Source organism: Olea europaea, chromosome 21 (assembly GCF_002742605.1).
Source record: "Olea europaea var. sylvestris chromosome 21, O_europaea_v1, whole genome shotgun sequence".
Taxonomy (NCBI): Eukaryota; Viridiplantae; Streptophyta; class Magnoliopsida; order Lamiales; family Oleaceae; genus Olea; species Olea europaea.
In genome coordinates this window covers 16,338,349-16,355,636 of record NC_036257.1, presented here as the reverse complement: position 1 = coordinate 16,355,636, position 17,288 = coordinate 16,338,349, and the positions used below count along the sequence as shown (strand labels likewise).

General features: G+C 34.9%; 2 protein-coding genes across 2 annotated transcripts; both read left to right on the top strand.

Moving 5' to 3' along the window:
• Positions 1-2,077: 2,077 nt before the first annotated feature.
• LOC111370916 (coatomer subunit beta-1) lies at positions 2,078-9,362 on the top strand. The gene is made up of 6 exons (XM_022992819.1): positions 2,078-2,320; positions 3,143-5,202; positions 5,668-6,177; positions 6,901-6,986; positions 8,384-8,600; positions 9,081-9,362. Exons 2-5 carry the CDS (start codon positions 3,157-3,159, stop codon positions 8,586-8,588), a joined length of 2,847 nt encoding a protein of 948 aa, XP_022848587.1. The 5' UTR covers positions 2,078-2,320; positions 3,143-3,156; the 3' UTR covers positions 8,589-8,600; positions 9,081-9,362.
• A 1,987-nt stretch (positions 9,363-11,349) lies between these two features.
• On the top strand, positions 11,350-16,594 carry LOC111370915 (basic leucine zipper and W2 domain-containing protein 2-like). The gene is made up of 8 exons (XM_022992818.1): positions 11,350-11,505; positions 11,839-11,862; positions 12,194-12,299; positions 12,441-12,509; positions 13,463-13,956; positions 14,502-14,763; positions 15,240-15,448; positions 16,250-16,594. The coding sequence occupies exons 1-8, from the start codon at positions 11,501-11,503 to the stop codon at positions 16,314-16,316; spliced, it is 1,236 nt and encodes a 411-aa protein (XP_022848586.1). The 5' UTR covers positions 11,350-11,500; the 3' UTR covers positions 16,317-16,594.
• Positions 16,595-17,288: the final 694 nt, after the last annotated feature.

Here is a 17,288-nt window from a genome sequence, read left to right as displayed (position 1 = left end):
CCTTGATTTAAACTTAGGACCGAGGGATTATGTCCCACAATTGTCCTAGTTTGAAAGTGGGTTGCAAGAGGCACAACTGGTTGACAAATTTGGCCTACTAACTTATTCATTATTTCGTTCAAAGTATTCAGTTGTTTGGTCATGTTGTCATAATGTACATTCTCATTCTGGGTAAGTCTTTCCATATTATGGATATTTCTTAAATTTACCTGTTCAATGACATCTTGTGTGAGTTCTCCAAGTAATGCACGCATGGTTCGAGGACTCAATTCTGTCATTGGTTCGTAACGACTATGATTGTTTTGATTCTGTCCATCTGTTCGTGGGGAGCTATGCTGCTTCTCATATCGCTCGATCACAGACTGGACTCCTCCCTGACTTGCTGCTTCCTTATCGGATTTCTGAGGCATATTGTTTCACCTTTTGTATCTTCAACACTAAACACCAAGGTCCCACTGGGCGTGCCAAATTGTTTCGCGCGGGTAGTCGCTAACAATTAAAAAGGGATCAGATGATTGTATAAGGAACAAACCTCTCGAGACCAAGTCCCAAAAAGGGGTGTTTTATTGATGATGACTTTACAAGTGGAACTTAAACAGAATGCCTCCACGGGGCGCAAGTACACGAGTATTGAAAAGAAATGTTTAAATTTAAACTAAGAAATTGAAATTACATATTCTTTATTTGAGAGTGTTTGATTCAGGTTCTTTTGCTCTATGTCTTTTCTTCCTTTTATATTCCCTTAATGATATCTTCGTGTTCAACCGCTTAGAAACTGCTTAATTGCTTCATAACTGCCCACTTTCTTCATGATGGCCAACTTATCGTGGAACTGCTGTCACTACTCTTTGTCGTTCAACCGTCTTCAACTGAACCCCTTGAATCGTGGAACGTGATAAGACTACTCAATAACTGCTTCGATAATTGTACTTTTGAATAACCATAACATCTTATGTTTGCTAAGATTTTGAGCGATTCGAAGGTTTGGGCGAGAACAAGGTCATAACTCTGGGCGACTGCAAGGCACTTCATTCGCTTAGATCTTAGGTGTCTTACAAGTTTGGGCGATGGTGTTACCGCGTTCGTAAGCTTCCACTGCATTCATTAATAACCCTATTTGGGCATTTATCCTAAATTGCCCAATTGGTCTTCATTCTTTGGGTTATTCGATTTGGGCTGCACTTTTAGCATGTCAACAGTGACATATAAATTTTTTGATTCGTGACAAATGAATATACTGTGACCTATTAAATTTTTGAATTGTGATCATAAAATAATTTGTGAGATATAAAAATTTTGATTTGTGACTGAAAAATAATGCGTGGCTAATTAAATCGTGAATTTGTGACCAATTATTATTATTTTTTTATTTGTGACCTTAATATTAAATAATTTGTGGCTTACTGGCTTTAATTCGTCATATGAGAGATGGATTGTAAGAGCTGGATCAAATCTATATCCTTTATTCCTTGTCTGACCAATCAATTGCAATTTTGGAAGGTGAATTTGTTGTGATAGAGTCCAGCAATTAATGGTAAGTTGATGCTAAATTGTAGGAACTGATTGATACATACATTAATACATATATTTCTGATTTTTGAAAGTTCAAACATGTCATCTTTGATTTGAAATATCCCATACTCATGTTCTGGGTTATGAAATTTTCCCTTTTATTAATCATCAAATCGATGCAAACATTGTCAATTACAAGAAATGAAGTTAAAGTAATATAGTAAGTCTTCTTAGTAACTTGAGTTTTTTCTAAACCTTTTTAAACTTTTATAATTTTCGTTAGATCATCCAAAATATAATTTTAAAACCTTTAAAATCAAAACTTTGGCTTTTTCCGCTCATATATTTGAATTTCTAGCTAGATTAACGATTATCGTAGAATTATATATATTCAAATTATCATTGTATTAATTATTTTTATATTGTACACTTGCAATTTCAAGTGAACATGGACGTTTAATTTTTCAACAATGCAAAAAATTCACAACAGACTTGCTTACTTGACAAAGCATATAATTACTTTTAAGTTAATTAAACTCCATAGTTGACTTGTAACTTTTAACAACTTTTATCGCTCTACAGTGGAATGGATGCGTGTTGGGTAGACAGTCATTAAATCGCACTTTACAGAGGAACATTCAAAAGGCGATTTGAGGTCGGAATTATGGAACGGATAATACGGAAGAGCGAGATTCAGATCTCCCAGATGCCCAAACACTAGCACTGCTCATACCGCGCACATCCAACACTGGTTGAGGGAAATTGGGGAATCAAAATTAACCAAGTCTGATCTTGAAGAAAATTTTCGGTAAATTCACCTTGTTCTATTTTTTTTTATTTTTTTTTGCCCTTTAACTTCTTCGATCTCGTCTGATATCTCAAATTTTATTTTGGATCTGAAATTTCACGACTTAATTCAATATTTGCAATGTAAGCATCAGACCCAACAAATTTGGACTAATATTTAGATACCCATTTTGATTTAGCGTTTCAAGAATTGGATCATGTACTCATTCATCACTTTGTCATGGTTCTTTTGGGTGGGGTTAAATTTGCACGGATCTGTTAATTTGGTTGATAAATTTTTAATGAATGTAGTTCGGTTTTAATGTACAAGTTAAGGAGGCGTAACCCAGTCTGATCTTTTAGCCTTCCATGGATTTTTCTAATTTTTGGTTTTTTAATTTGTGTTGCTGCTGACTAAGCTTCTAAATCCAAGGATTTAAACAAAAATTGCTCCAAAATATTAATTTAATTGAGTAATAACTGGGAAAAGCACATCAGATGTATAAACCTTGTGCGATTTAACAAATGACATTTGAGCGATATTTTTCAATTCTTTCAAGGTTTCAACATTTTGTTTCTTCGTTTTCTGTATATTACATTTGATAATCACAACACAACAATTCAGGAGTCGAAGTTTTCAATCATTTGAATCGTATTTGTATATTTTGTAATTCTATTGCTTGTCAAATCAAATCAATCTGTGATGAGAAATTATTACTGGGGGAGGAAGTAAGTCAATGGAGCATCATTATATTTCAATCAATTTTATCCCATGTAATTCTTTTATTTTTGTAAATTTTGCTATTTCGCGTTGATAAAATAGCTGAGTTTTTGTTGTGTCTAGATAACGAATGCAAGATGGAGAAATCATGCTCTTTGCTGGTACACTTTGACAAGGGCACACCGGCACTTGCCAATGAGATCAAGGAGGCACTTGAAGGGAATGATGTTCCCGCCAAAATTGATGCCATGAAAAATGCCATCATGCTTTTGCTGAATGGTGAAACTCTACCTCAGCTTTTCATTACCATCGTCAGATATGTTTTACCCTCTGAGGATCATACAGTTCAGAAGCTTCTTTTGCTTTATTTGGAGCTCATTGACAAGACTGACGGCAAAGGGCGTGTGTTGCCTGAAATGATCTTGATCTGTCAAAATTTGAGAAATAATCTTCAGCACCCAAATGAATACATCCGTGGTGTTACATTGAGGTTTCTTTGCCGGCTGAAAGAGGTGGAGATCATCGAGCCATTAATCCCCTCCATTAACTCAAACTTGGAGCATCGGCACCCTTATGTTAGGAGAAATGCAATTCTTGCTGTGATGACAATTTACAAGCTCCCACAAGGCGAGCAGCTCTTGGTTGACGCACCAGAGACAGTTGAAAGGTTTCTATCATCAGAGCAGGACGCATCAGCTAAGAGAAATGCCTTTCTGATGCTTTTCAATTGCGCGCAGGATCGTGCAATTAATTATCTCTTGACCAATGTTGACAGAGTATCTGATTGGGGGGAATTAATGCAGATGGTTGTCTTGGAGTTGATCCGGAAAGTTTGTAGGACAAACAAAGCAGAAAAAGGAAAGTATATTAAGATCATTATATCACTACTGAATGCTCCCTCTGCTGCTGTTGTGTATGAATGTGCTGGAACCCTTGTTTCTTTGTCTTCTGCTCCTACGGCTATTAGAGCTGCAGCCAATACATATTGCCAGCTTCTACTTTCTCAGAGTGACAACAATGTTAAGCTCATCGTGCTTGATCGCCTAAATGAACTAAAGCTTTCCCACAGGGATATTATGGTTGACATGATCATGGATGTTTTGAGGGCACTGTCAAGCCCCAACCTTGACATTCGCAGGAAAACACTAGATATTGTTCTTGAACTTATCACCCCCCGAAATGTCAATGAGGTTGTTCTTACTCTGAAAAAGGAGGTCATGAAAACTCAAAGCGGGGAGCTTGAGAAGAATGGGGACTATAGACAGATGCTCATTCAAGCCATCCATTCTTGTGCTATAAAGTTCCCTGAAGTGGCCAGCACAGTGGTCCATCTATTGATGGATTTCTTGGGAGACAACAATGTAGCCTCTGCTATGGACGTTGCCATTTTTGTGAGAGAGATTATAGAAACCAACCCAAAATTAAGGGTTTCCATTGTCACCAGGCTTCTGGATACTTTTTATCAGATCCGAGCAGCTAGAGTTTGTTCTTGTGCTCTTTGGATCATAGGAGAGTATTGTCTATCACTATCTGAAGTTGAGAGTGGCATTGCAACCATAAAACAATGCCTAGGAGACCTGCCCTTTTTTTCAATTTCCGAAGAAGAGGAAGTTACTGATACCACAAAGAAATCCCAGCTGGCGACCTCCATTACTACTTCATCTAAAAGGCCAGCTATCCTTGCAGACGGGACATATGCAACTCAAAGTGCTGCCTCTGAAACTACTTTCTCCCCTCAAACTGTAGTTCAGGGTTCTCTGAGTACTGGAAATTTGAGGTCCCTTCTTCTCACTGGTGATTTTTTCCTTGGGGCAGTTGTTGCGTGCACGTTGACAAAGTTGATACTAAGATTGGAAGAGGTTCAACTATCCAGGCTCGAAGTGAACAAAGCATCAACAGATGTGTTACTTATCATGGTCTCAATGCTACAGCTGGGACAATCTTCAGTTCTCCCTCATCCAATTGATAATGATTCTTATGACAGGATTGTTCTTTGCATAAGATTGCTGTGTAATACGGGGGATGCTGTCAGGAAAATCTGGTTGAAGTCTTGCCGTGAGAGTTTTGTTAAAATGCTTTCAGATAAACAGCTACGTGAAACTGAAGAAATTAAAGCAAAGGCTCAAATTTCTCATTCCCAGCCTGATGACCTTATTGACTTCTACCATTTGAAGAGCAGGAAGGTAAGAATACTCATTTCTTGATCCTTATGCATGTAATGAATATTAAAGAACTCTTATTTGTAGTTTATATAGGAAAATAGTTTTTGAGTTTTCAGATACTACTATAACATAGCTGGCCTTTTCAAGAGAGTTATGCTTTGTATGTCATTCTCCTTGATGACCTGTGCATGTCTGCGCGAGTTATTTATGCAGAGGTATAGAGAAAATTGAACTGAACAATTGTACAAATTTTCCTTTTGGGTTTCCATGCACATGTCAGTCTGCCTGTGTACAATTGTGTTCTGTAGCTATGCTCCCTGTTGGGAAGCTCACATGAAATTGATGGTTGATTCAAGCAACCAATGTTATTCATTGTTTGATAGATTGTCCACATTAAATATTAGGAAGTAAAATCTTTAGTGGTTACCCGTGACTGTCCATGCATAATTTTTTAATTATGTCCTCACATGGTTGTCTTCTCTTCAGGGCATGAGCCAGCTGGAGTTGGAAGATGAGGTCCAAGATGATTTAAAACGTGCTACTGGGGAATTCAGTAAGGAAGCTGATGACGCAAATAAGCTAAATCGCATTATTCAACTCACAGGATTTAGTGACCCAGTCTATGCTGAAGCATATGTGACGGTTCATCAATATGATATTGTCCTAGATGTTACAGTTATCAATAGAACTAAAGAGACCCTCCAGAATTTGTGTTTGGAGCTGGCTACAATGGGTGACCTTAAACTTGTTGAGCGTCCACAGAACTATACTCTAGCACCTCAGTCAAGCAAGCAAATAAAAGCAAATATTAAGGTTTCCTCTACCGAGACTGGAGTCATATTTGGCAATATTGTCTACGAGACTTCCAATGTTCTTGAGAGGACTGTTATAGTCCTCAATGATATCCATATCGATATCATGGACTACATTTCTCCTGCTGTGTGCAGTGATGCTGCTTTTAGAACCATGTGGGCAGAATTTGAATGGGAAAACAAGGTATCATTATTCTTCCTCTTACTGTTGATATTCATTTTTGCATTTTCTTTGCATTTGCCTGGCATTATCCCTTGATTTTCTCTCTTTTTTTTTAATGGTTTTATTGTTTTGTGCTGATCAGCTTGCTAAATTATTTATTATCCATGTCTTTGCTGAAAGATTTTTAGTTTCTCTGATGGAATTATCTAGGGTCTAATTCAGTTATATTATTTAAATTAACAAAAATAAATATTTGATAGATTTTAACTTTGCTGTTTATTTACTACAAAACAACCTTTTCTTTTCTCTATAAGCTTTTCAAACAGAGATGCCTATGATGTTCAAGTCTGAAATCAGAACATATCAAACAATCTTTTTATGGAGCAGTTGTAGCGCCCTTTTATACAATAGCTATTGGGTACCTGGTCATACAGAATTAGGAAGTTATTTATTTTGAGAAAATACTCGATAACAAAACATGTCCTATTTCCCTAAATTGACCTTAATCCAAATGTGCTAATGCAATATTGTTATGCCAGTCTGCATCACTTGTATTTAATTATCCTTTAAAATTGAAAGCATTTTCCATTAGATTACTTATGTATTTAGCTTGCTCCACTCAAATAGGTTCTTTTTCTGTTGAAACAAGTTCTTCTCAACTGAATGTTACTCATCTTGTTACTAATTGCTTTTCTTGTCTTTTCTTTTTCTTTTATTTTTTCCTTTCTTTCTTTCTTTTGGTAGGTTGCAGTCAACACTACAATAACAGCTGAGAAAGAATTTCTTGACCATATAATCAAATCCACCAACATGAAATGCCTAACTGCACCGTAAGTTTCTATATTCACCTGTGTTGTAATTTGCAGCCATGGACTAGGTTTAGTCACATGCATGATAATACACACACACACACACACTAATCAAGTATATATATGCTGTGATGCTATTTTTCAATATTAGAGAGTGGGACTTGGAGTTGGTATTCCACGGATTTATTGGTGTTTTCTTTGCTGGATCCAAAAAGGTCTTCCCGATTAAGAATGCATTGCAAATTCAGTATAGATGTATTGTTTAAAGGCTCTGCCTTATTAAGTAATAAAATAAATTCCTGGTAGCTTAGATTAATCTTTCATAGGTCTCCATGGTTGTCACTTTTTGGTTGTGCTTGTGGTATTACAGAATTCAGAGTCTCAATAGGCCGAAAATTATTTCAGATTCCAAGTGCTTGAATAATCTTACAGAAATGGAAATTTTCGAAGTCCAGCAATCTGAAATTGAGCTTTTGAAGAGCAAAGATACCTGTTGATGATATTCCAAATTAATATCACATGGCAAGAAAATGATCCCATGCAGCCCTTCCCTGGAAAGCATGTCAAATCTTATAGTATAATGTGTAACAAATAACTTTATTGAAAGTTTGTTTCGCTCAGATTTTTTTCAAGTGGAAAATGATTTTTTTGGGAAATGTATGGTTGAAAAGTGGGGAAGAGTTAAGGGTCCCATGGAATGTGTGGTTGAAAATGATTTAGAAAATATTTGCTAAACAAGCTTTAAATATTGCCCTTTTTTGGCCTCTATTTTCTAAAAGTCATTTTCCCTCAAACTCATTTTCAACTACACACTTCATGAGATCCATAACTTTTATCTACTTATCAATCACACACGTCGTCAACTTTTATCAAATTCTATTGATTTTAGCTAAATCAAACAGTGGCATAATGTGCTGGTCTAGCATCTGAGTGTGAGTTTTTCACCCTCCTATGGAAGCATATGTGAGAGAAGTGAATAGATAAGCTCTATTTTAGTTCTAAGAGGCAAGAAGTTGTGACCAGTTAAGTTATCAAGGAAAAAATTGTCATTCACTTTATGTGACACATTAATATCTTTGTGTGATCTTTTGTTGAAGTGGGATGAATCTTTACGGTTAAGGACCTATTGTAACTGCTAAGAAATGGTAAGTCGAGTTTGCTTAGCTTCTTGTGGATCAATGTTCTACCCTTTTCCACATCATTTACTAAAACAGTGATTGTAGAATGTTCTGTCCTCTCTCTTGCTCCAATTTAGAGGTATCAATGTCAAGTCTGCAATCTTTTTATTTTTCTTTGTAACCTGTTCAGATACTTAAGTTGCTATATTTATTCCTTTATTTTTTTTTTGCTTATTGTGCACTGCGGGTGGTAAGATGTGTAGTTTTTGCCTTATATTCTGCTTCCATGATTACCTTTAGGTCTGCTCTGGATGGTGAGTGCGGGTTCTTGGCTGCAAATTTGTATGCAAAGAGTGTGTTTGGGGAAGATGCTTTGTTGAATATTAGCATTGAGAAACTGGCAGATGGCAAACTGAATGGATTTATTAGGATAAGGAGCAAGACCCAGGGAATTGCTCTCAGCCTGGGTGATAAGATCACTCTCAAGCAGAAAGGAGGAAGCTAATCTTGCTATTTGGTAAATGATCATCGGTTTTTTAATTTTCTGACATTGATTATTAAGTTGGCTAAACTTAAAAGTAAAAATCATTTTTAAGTATATTTTTTATTTTTGTTTTCATACATGTTTGATTAAGTTACTTATTCCTTCCTTTCAAGTAAAAAAAAGGTTACATGGTAACTCTTACTTTACTGTCAAAAAAATTACTTAATTTCCAATTTTTACGAATAAAATAATATTTGTTTAAAACTTATTTACTTTATAACTTTTTAAGCTTAGCCAAACATGCTCTATTGCTTTGGTTAGTTTGTCATATGGTGAAAGGGGGTAAAATCACCCACAGTAATCTTTTCCCTATTTAAGTAACAGGGAGGCCTCCTATTTTCTCATTAAAATCCTACGCATTTCAAGATTTTGAACTATATTTCAAGCTTGTTGGCATTTTGTATATTATTTCCTAATATTCTCTCATTTACTTTAATCTGTTACAATCTGTAGGTTTTGCATGTGGAGAACTTGCTCGGAAGAAGATGGGGATGCATTGAGAAAACACGCAGCTTTCATTTTCACATTATTAAATTAGGTAGAGATTACACAAAGCGGGACTGGTTGAACTACAAAACCTTTTGTAGAGGATTTAAGGAAAAAAAACACTAGTGTTGTGATTTTGTTCAAATTATTTTAATAATTGTATTTTTGTTTTTTGTTTTTTAAATGTGACTAATAGTTAATAACTTTTGGGCTGTTGATTGAAGTTTTATTCATGCGTAGTTATTGAAATAATGTCATCTAGCACCAGTTTAGGTGGCTACACTTTATATGTTCAATTAAATGAGTCGCTTGATTTTGCATTTAAATGAATCTATCTTTTAATTTCATATAATAGTCACCTAGACAAGTACTTAACACCAGTGACGACGAATAACATTAATCAAAGTCATTGTTTAGTAGGAAAATGGACTATATTCCTAGCATATGCACAACCTTATCGCTGAGTACTTGACTGTTTTGTTGGCCTTTTACCCATTTTTTTGGTGATTTTGCTAGTGATACATAGGGGTGTACCTAATGGTGTATATTCTACTCACATGGGCGAGGGATCCATCCGGATAAAATATTCTTTCTTTCACGTGGGTTTCACACCCATGTGAGTGGAGTGTACATCATTCGGTACACTCCATTATGTACCACTAGACAAATTTTTTTTTTGGACGCTAATCCTCGAGAGGAAAATGTGATTGTTTTGCTAGTAATTTCGACTTAGCCAAATTTAAAAGCATTTGACGGAGTGCCCTTGTTCAGCTCAACATGGCCTAAGATGACCGTTTCCTGAAGGCAACATATCTGAAGAGGAAGGCTGTCTTCAATACCCTGAATTTTATGTGCGAATATTTAATTGAGAAATTATGATTTTATGATTGAAATTAATGAAATATGGGGTCATTGGTTGCTAGGAAATAATTTCACATTTTTCTGACTCTTGCATTCAAAGTACGCCTGGAGACAATGACAGTAGAATGTTTAAATTCGTGGAAGTTTGTTAAATTGTAGACCATGGTACAATAGCATTATGTGAACAAACTTCTTTTATATCAACATGCTAAATACCATTATTATTGCCCTACTGATTTTATAAAGAATCAAGAACGGATAGATCTTCCTAGTCTCTTCGTTACTTCTTGCCACTTGCGCGAAGTGAATTCTCTTCATTCGTTCTCACTTTAATTGTATTGTATCCGTGTCTCAAAGGCACAATTCTTATGCGGATAGGAAGAAATTGTTTATGAAAAGCGTAGAGTTTGCTTCTAGTTCCTTCTAATTCATCCAAGAGTTTTCATGTCTAGAGCGAAAAGTGTGTACGTTTTTGTTCAACTCCATCTACGTGACTGTATTGTGAGTATTGTAATAGATCAACAATGACGCTGGATACATAACTTTTTTAACGAAGTTATAGTATATTTTTTTTTTTTGAATTTTACCCTTCCTTCAAATGAGATTCGAATTGAGGTCACTAACATAATAATGTTTCACCTTTATCATTTTCAGCTAGACCTTGATTATAAGAGCGTTTCTTATGCAACAATTTGAATTGTTACAGCACACATCCTTTAATGAAGAAAAAATATAAAAAAAATTTATGTGGACAATGTCTAGCACACATTCCATTTTGTACATATTCCCTAAAAAATTAAGTGGATGATGTCTAGCACACATTCCAGTCTATGCTGGGTTAAGTGATAAATAAAATAAAAAATAAAAATAAATGATTTATTTAATTTTATTTATCATTTAATATCACATTAACGTCACATAAATTGGAGTTATAAATTATAATTTCAATGGAGATAAATATCATATTCTTTTCTTTATCGTGTAAATATTTTGGGATTATATGCCTTATTTTTTGGTACGATCCACGTTTACTTCTACCGAAGATGCCCTAATTCAATTGGACTTCTTAAACTAAGGGTCTTTATTTGACAATGACAATTGAAAAGAGCCTTTAGAGAAAAGTTCCCCATTCTAAAAGGTTGAACCCCAATCTTGAAAGTCCTTACCGTCCATTCCCTAAAACTTTGTGAGGGAGGTAAATTGGGGGATGTGTCTCAACAGATCAGGGAACAAGAATTGTATGCACACTATGCCTATAAGGAGTTCAATTTTATATTTCAGAAATCGAATCCTCACACTGCGACTATCAGCAAAGCGTGAAATAACCTTATTCCTGTCCTTTTAACTATGTCCGGAGGCAAAAAGTTTCCATTCTAGCATATATTGCTCTTAACCCATTTTCTCGTTTCTTTCCTCTATCACTGTCTCTCCTTCTCTCTGAACTTTCTCTTTCGAGTCGTATCAACTCACAGTCACAGAGTCTATCGATACTTTGCTTTCTCTTCTATTCACCTCGATCTTGGTTTATGAGGTAAATTCTATTCTATCCATCATTTCTTATTCTTTTAATGATCATTTTACTATTTAATAATTAATTGATTTGGCAAATATTCTTCCAGATCTGCCTTTTTTTTTTTTATAGACGCGTAATCAATAAGTCGATTCATGTTTTGTAGAACTCTTGAATTTTTTTTTTATTGTTTTGGTCTCTTACTGTTGATCTAAAAAAGTACCTTTCATCATATTTGTATTGTATTCTCACTCTCCCTTTTTTTTTTTTGGAAAATAATTCTCTTGTTGAGATCTAAACAGAAATAATACATTAAAGGAATGCATATTAATTCTTTATTTTGTTTTCTTGCAGCTCGAAGGAGAAACCTACTCTCGGGTAAGTATTAACTGTCATATGAAAGTATTTAGCCATAGTTACCGGCAATTTTGTGTAAAAGAATCAAGTGTATGACCTTGATCCTAATTTTCTTATGCTCATAAATTAAAATTTAATTTGTGATTTTGGATTTGTTTCAAGATTCTTGTTAATTGTAATGGGATTGTTTTAAGGTAATTTCGCAATACAAATTTAATTTTATGTAAATCATCTTGTGGCTATCCTAGGACATATGTTTGTATTTCTATTTCATTTTGATTTTTATTGGATTACATATTTTTTGTTTTTGATTTTCTGTTATATTCCGAAATTAATTTGGATGTAATTGCAGTGGCACGCGGATCAAGACCCGCAAACGGAACATTGCTGCACCGCTGGACCCTGCATCATTTTCGGATGCAGTGGTCCAGATTTATTTGGATAATGCTGGTGATCTGGTAATTTTTCATATCTTTGTTTTAGAGAAGTGTTTTTTCACCCATTTTGACCCTCATTTAATTGGGTGCGCCCATCCACTACGATTCGGGTGGGTACAGGATATACTAAGAGATGACTTATGGAAATGAGGTGTTATGCAGGAACTTGTAGCTAAGAGCCTTGAGTCTTCAGACCTTAATTTCTCAAGATATGGAGACACTTTCTTTGAGGTAAGCATGATTTTTTTTGTTTTGTTCAGTTTAATAATTTGATAGCTTGGAATGACTACCATATTTTTTTCTTGTTATTTAGCATTTATTATTTTTCCTTCCACATGACAAGCAAAAAAAAAAAAAAGAGTGCTGTTTTCGTTCTATATATGCACAGAAAGTTAGCTCGCCATGGACAGAAAAGAAGCTGGTTTTGTGCACCAAGTGGATAGAAATATTGTTGATGCTTGCTTTTATATGGCTCTAACTTGAATAAAAATACTATAATATGTGGCGAAAAGTTTTCAAAGGACGCGGCCAATTCCCTCCAATCTGGAGCAGAAATTCCAGACTTGACTAGCAGCCTTCCAAATTTTGTTCCAGATAGCAAAATTGCTTGATATATTGTATAACTTCAATTTTTTCTATGAATTGTTTACTTAAGGCATCAAATTCTTGAGCATTTTGGTTCTCCTTGAGCAAAATCTCCCGCTCTTCTTGCTTAAAATTACATTTTGGATTATTTTTTGTTTCTATGTTTTATACATTTTGTAATGCATATGCTGGATGATATGCCACACGTGGCAACTTTTTTGACTTCTATATTGCTAGAAAATATTGTTTTAGCATGGGTGTAAGAAACATGGTAATGACCCTCACCATTGTTTCAAAATGAGAATAATGTACCTTATTGATCTTTGATATTTCAGATCTGTAATACTGAATTCTTGTTCTTGCCTTTTTATTTCACGTGAGCCTGTGTAATTTTTGTAGATATACAGTACACATAATGTTGAAATGCTGGACATTGTTGATCTCAGGGACATATGTTTGTTCTTATTGGTTATGCTGTCTAGTGTATGCTAAAATGAATGTTAATTTCGTGCTGATTATAATGTGTATTATCTTATTTATTATGTGAGAATGCCTTGCTTTTCTGTTGTAGATTGAGCTAATTTATTGATTGATAACAGGTCGTCTTCAAGGGTGCTCGTACACAACCCGGCACAATTAAACTTGATGAAGGGGAGTGTCATCCTTACTCTATAATTGACTGTGAGCCTAAACGTGAAGTCATTTTGCCATCTGTAATATACATACAGAAGATCTTACGTAGAAGGCCTTTTCTTATAAAGAATCTTGAAAATGTTATGCAAAGATTCTTGCAATCGTTGGAACTTTTTGAGGAAAATGAAAGAAAGAAGCTTGCAATTTTCACTGCCCTTGCGTTTTCCCAGAAATTGTCTGGTCTTCCTCCAGAGACTGTGTTCCAGCCACTGCACAAAGATAACCTTATTGCCAAGGGGCTAGTTCTCTCATTCATCACTGATTTCTTCAAGGAATATCTGGTTGATAATAGCCTTGATGATTTGATTTCAATACTGAAACGAGGTAAAATGGAGGACAATCTTCTAGATTTCTTTCCTTCTTTAAAGAGGACACCTGAAGCTTTCTCCGAGCATTTCACGTAAGCATTTATTTTCCTGAATTGACATCGGTTGCAGTTAATGCAACTTTCTTTATGAATCAGCTATAGAAATCGTTGAAGTCATTGTATGCACAGAAGCCGCCCTTCGTAGGCTTAGCTCCTAAAAGCATTCAAAAGAGTGAGAAATATTAATTTTTCTTTTTTTCAGTATACTTGGAATATTAGTAGCATTTCTGTCAGAGGTTGATTTTGGCATCATTTTATATGGCAGCATTGATCCTTGACACTGTTCCAAACAATATTCCCTTGATATTCCCTTGACCCAATATAGTGAAGTATGAAGTAAAAGAGTCAAGTGTTTTCGTTTTCTTGCTTAATGTATATGTTGGCCTGTCACTATTTTGGTCGTTCATTTTGTCTCACATTACTTGAGAGTATTATTCAGTCATGTTTATATCTCTGCATTAGGATATATGGTGCCATATACTTACTGAATTGGTTGAAATTTGATAACAATACTGATATGCTGAAAAAAATACAGTATGGAAGCTGAATCTAATTGTCTTCAATTATCTTATGTCTAGTAAGGCAGGGCTTCTATCCTTGGTTGAATATAATCAGAAGAAAATATTTGAGGTGACTCTCAAGGAAATGAAATCTGCACTAACAAGTCAGATGGCAGAGGAAGCTGATATATCTGTTGTCATAGAAACTGTGAAGCAACATGTGAAAGATGCTAAATTTCCGGATGTTGAGGTTGTGCGGATTTTGTGGGATATCATGATGGATGCTGTACAGTGGTCTGGAAAGAACCAACAACAGAATGCTAATGCAGCTCTTCGTCAGGTATGGTTTAGGAGTTGTACATACACAATTAAGGTTTTTTAACACATCGTACAATACTTGATATTAGTTGCAATATTTATCAGTCAATAATATTAGTTCTTGATTGTCAATGCTTGCTTGATAGCGAAATTATTTAAATGAAACTTTGGGGTGGGCCAGTTATAGTACCTGAAATTTCAAAACTTCTAGTATTTGGATATCTGATGTTGAAACTAAAAAAAAGTGCTTACAATTGAAAGCAGTGTTGCTTTGATGACCATTAATTGGTAGTATCTATTCTTAAGATGAACTCATATCATCATTTCTCAAATGGTGAACAGTATGAATATCTCGATCTTTCTTTATAGTTATGTCTTATCTTTTGCCTAATTTGATCAGCGCTGCTGAAGTATTTTTTGGTTTAAACGTAATTGAGTAGGTGAATCACTGTTGAAGAACTGGTTGATTAAATATTGTAAATTTCTTTTTTAAATTAGGTAAAAACATGGTCAAAATTGTTGAATGCCTTCTGCTCCACTGGAAAGCTTGAGCTGGAACTTATGTACAAAATTCAGGTCCAGTGCTATGAAGATGCCAAACTGATGAAACTATTTCCTGAAATCATAAAATCACTTTATGACCAGGATGTGCTGGCAGAAAACACCATTCTTCACTGGTTCCGTAAAGGAACAAACCCTAAGGGCAGGTATGCAACCTGTTATACTATTGTGCTAATTGTACCCATTTGATCTTGAATACGATTTTATTGTGGAAGTCATGCTGCTATTTATCTAGCAAAGCCACTCATTCTATTATTTTGTGGTAATTTCTTTGGCGCAACTGGAAATTCCTCAAAGATACTTAGTTCTTTTCTACAGCCTTTTTCTTCATTCCCTTTTACGGGAAGCAGATAGTATACTGCTAATAGAATCAGGTTGATCTCTGGTAGCTGCTGATTCTTACTTTAGCTATAGTATGACACAAAGGATTCTATGCTGAAGATAGAAGTGAATAGTTGGTGGATGAAGATTATATATAAAATTTCATATTTCATTTTTCCTTTTTAAATCAAAGGAATACCATTTTTTTACTGATACTTAACAAATTCTCTCTATTTGTCTTTGACATCCCCATGTATCTATCCTCTGCACTAACACTCCCCATCCCCAGCCAAAAATATAAAAGAAATGAAAATTTGAAATTTCAAAATTTAATCAAAAACAAAAAACGAATGAAGAAAAATGAAAATTGAACCCAAGAAGGCTTTGTCCCTTGCTTTTTCAATGAAATTGAACGTGCTTTGAATTGATGGTAATGCTGATCTTAATTTCTGGCCTTGAGCATATGAGAATGCAAGGGTCTTTTTGCATCATAAACAGGCTAAACAGCAGAAGTGATGAAGTTAGAGCTCATCATCTACTGTCACCTTTTATATGTACTTCTCTATACCCGCCATTCTTTTTATGATTATTGTTATTGATTTTTGCCCTTTTTGTTGCTTCTGCAGGCAAACCTTTGTGAAGGGATTAGAGCCCTTTGTGAAATGGCTGGAGGAGGCCGAGGAAGAGGATTAAGTTTCTATTGACATTCTGAGCTATTACTGTTTGCTGTTACTTTCTTGGATATGGCACCACTGGATATTGCCACTTGCTGTAAGAAGGCTAAATAATCTACGATTTGAATGGTTTGTTATGGTTACAATTGATGAATTGTGTAATATGTTCCCTCCCTCCCTAGTAGTAAATGACCGAAGTTTGAATTAATCATGTCAAGTAATACGACTGTTCATTTCGTTGGCATGAGACGAATTGCACCATCAATAACCAGTATACTTTTGTTGATTTGTGCTCTATTTTCTATGCCTTTTACAAATGTATTTGCAAGTACCTATATTTTCTGGGCGTTACTCGTTCATGTTTTTGGGCTACAAGGTCTAATGTGCATCAGAGAAGCAAGATAAATTGTTTTCTTTTGTGCACACAGTATATGCAATTTGCTAAGTTCTTCATGCATGTAAAATAAGTTGTGGATGGTATCATGATCGCATAAATGGATTTTGGAAAAGGAGATGATTATGATCCATTTGGAGTCAAAAGAGATGTCCCATTGAATTGGTTGGTTTATTCTCATGTGGCTTCATTTCATTGCTATATTGATATATTTGGTATGTCGAATAGTTCCTAAAAATTTAGAAGTCCTTGGTAGGTAGCCTATTCATGGTTTCCTATTACTGGCATGTTAACTTGATGGAGTTTTAATTTTTCAAGATTATTTGTGTTAGTGTTATGATGTAAAATTTGTAGCATGTGCCATCAAATTTAGGTCTGAAATTGATACCCGGAAAGCAAATAATTGAAATGAATTTTTTGAATATTCACCCTTCATTATTTCCCCATAACTAATATCAAATATTCATAGACGCTGAGATTTATAGATACAGTAAGACTTCTTTATAGTGACATTCTATATAGGATTAACTTTTATATAGTTATAAAAAAATCTTATTCCAACTTGAATCCGTTATAAATAAGAATAAACATAGTATT

What these genes read in the sequence shown, in the direction of transcription:
- LOC111370916 (XM_022992819.1), top strand. Translation starts at nt 3,157, where the DNA reads ATGGAGAAATCATGCTCTTTGCTGGTACACTTTGACAAGGGCACACCG. An exon ending in AATTTGAATGGGAAAACAAG is followed by an intron (nt 6,178 to 6,900) that starts GTATCATTATTC and finishes TTCTTTTGGTAG; the next exon opens with GTTGCAGTCAACACTACAAT. An exon ending in ATGAAATGCCTAACTGCACC is followed by an intron (nt 6,987 to 8,383) that starts GTAAGTTTCTAT and finishes GATTACCTTTAG; the next exon opens with GTCTGCTCTGGATGGTGAGT.
- LOC111370915 (XM_022992818.1), top strand. An exon ending in TGGATAATGCTGGTGATCTG is followed by an intron (nt 12,300 to 12,440) that starts GTAATTTTTCAT and finishes GGTGTTATGCAG; the next exon opens with GAACTTGTAGCTAAGAGCCT. An exon ending in GCTTTCTCCGAGCATTTCAC is followed by an intron (nt 13,957 to 14,501) that starts GTAAGCATTTAT and finishes TCTTATGTCTAG; the next exon opens with TAAGGCAGGGCTTCTATCCT.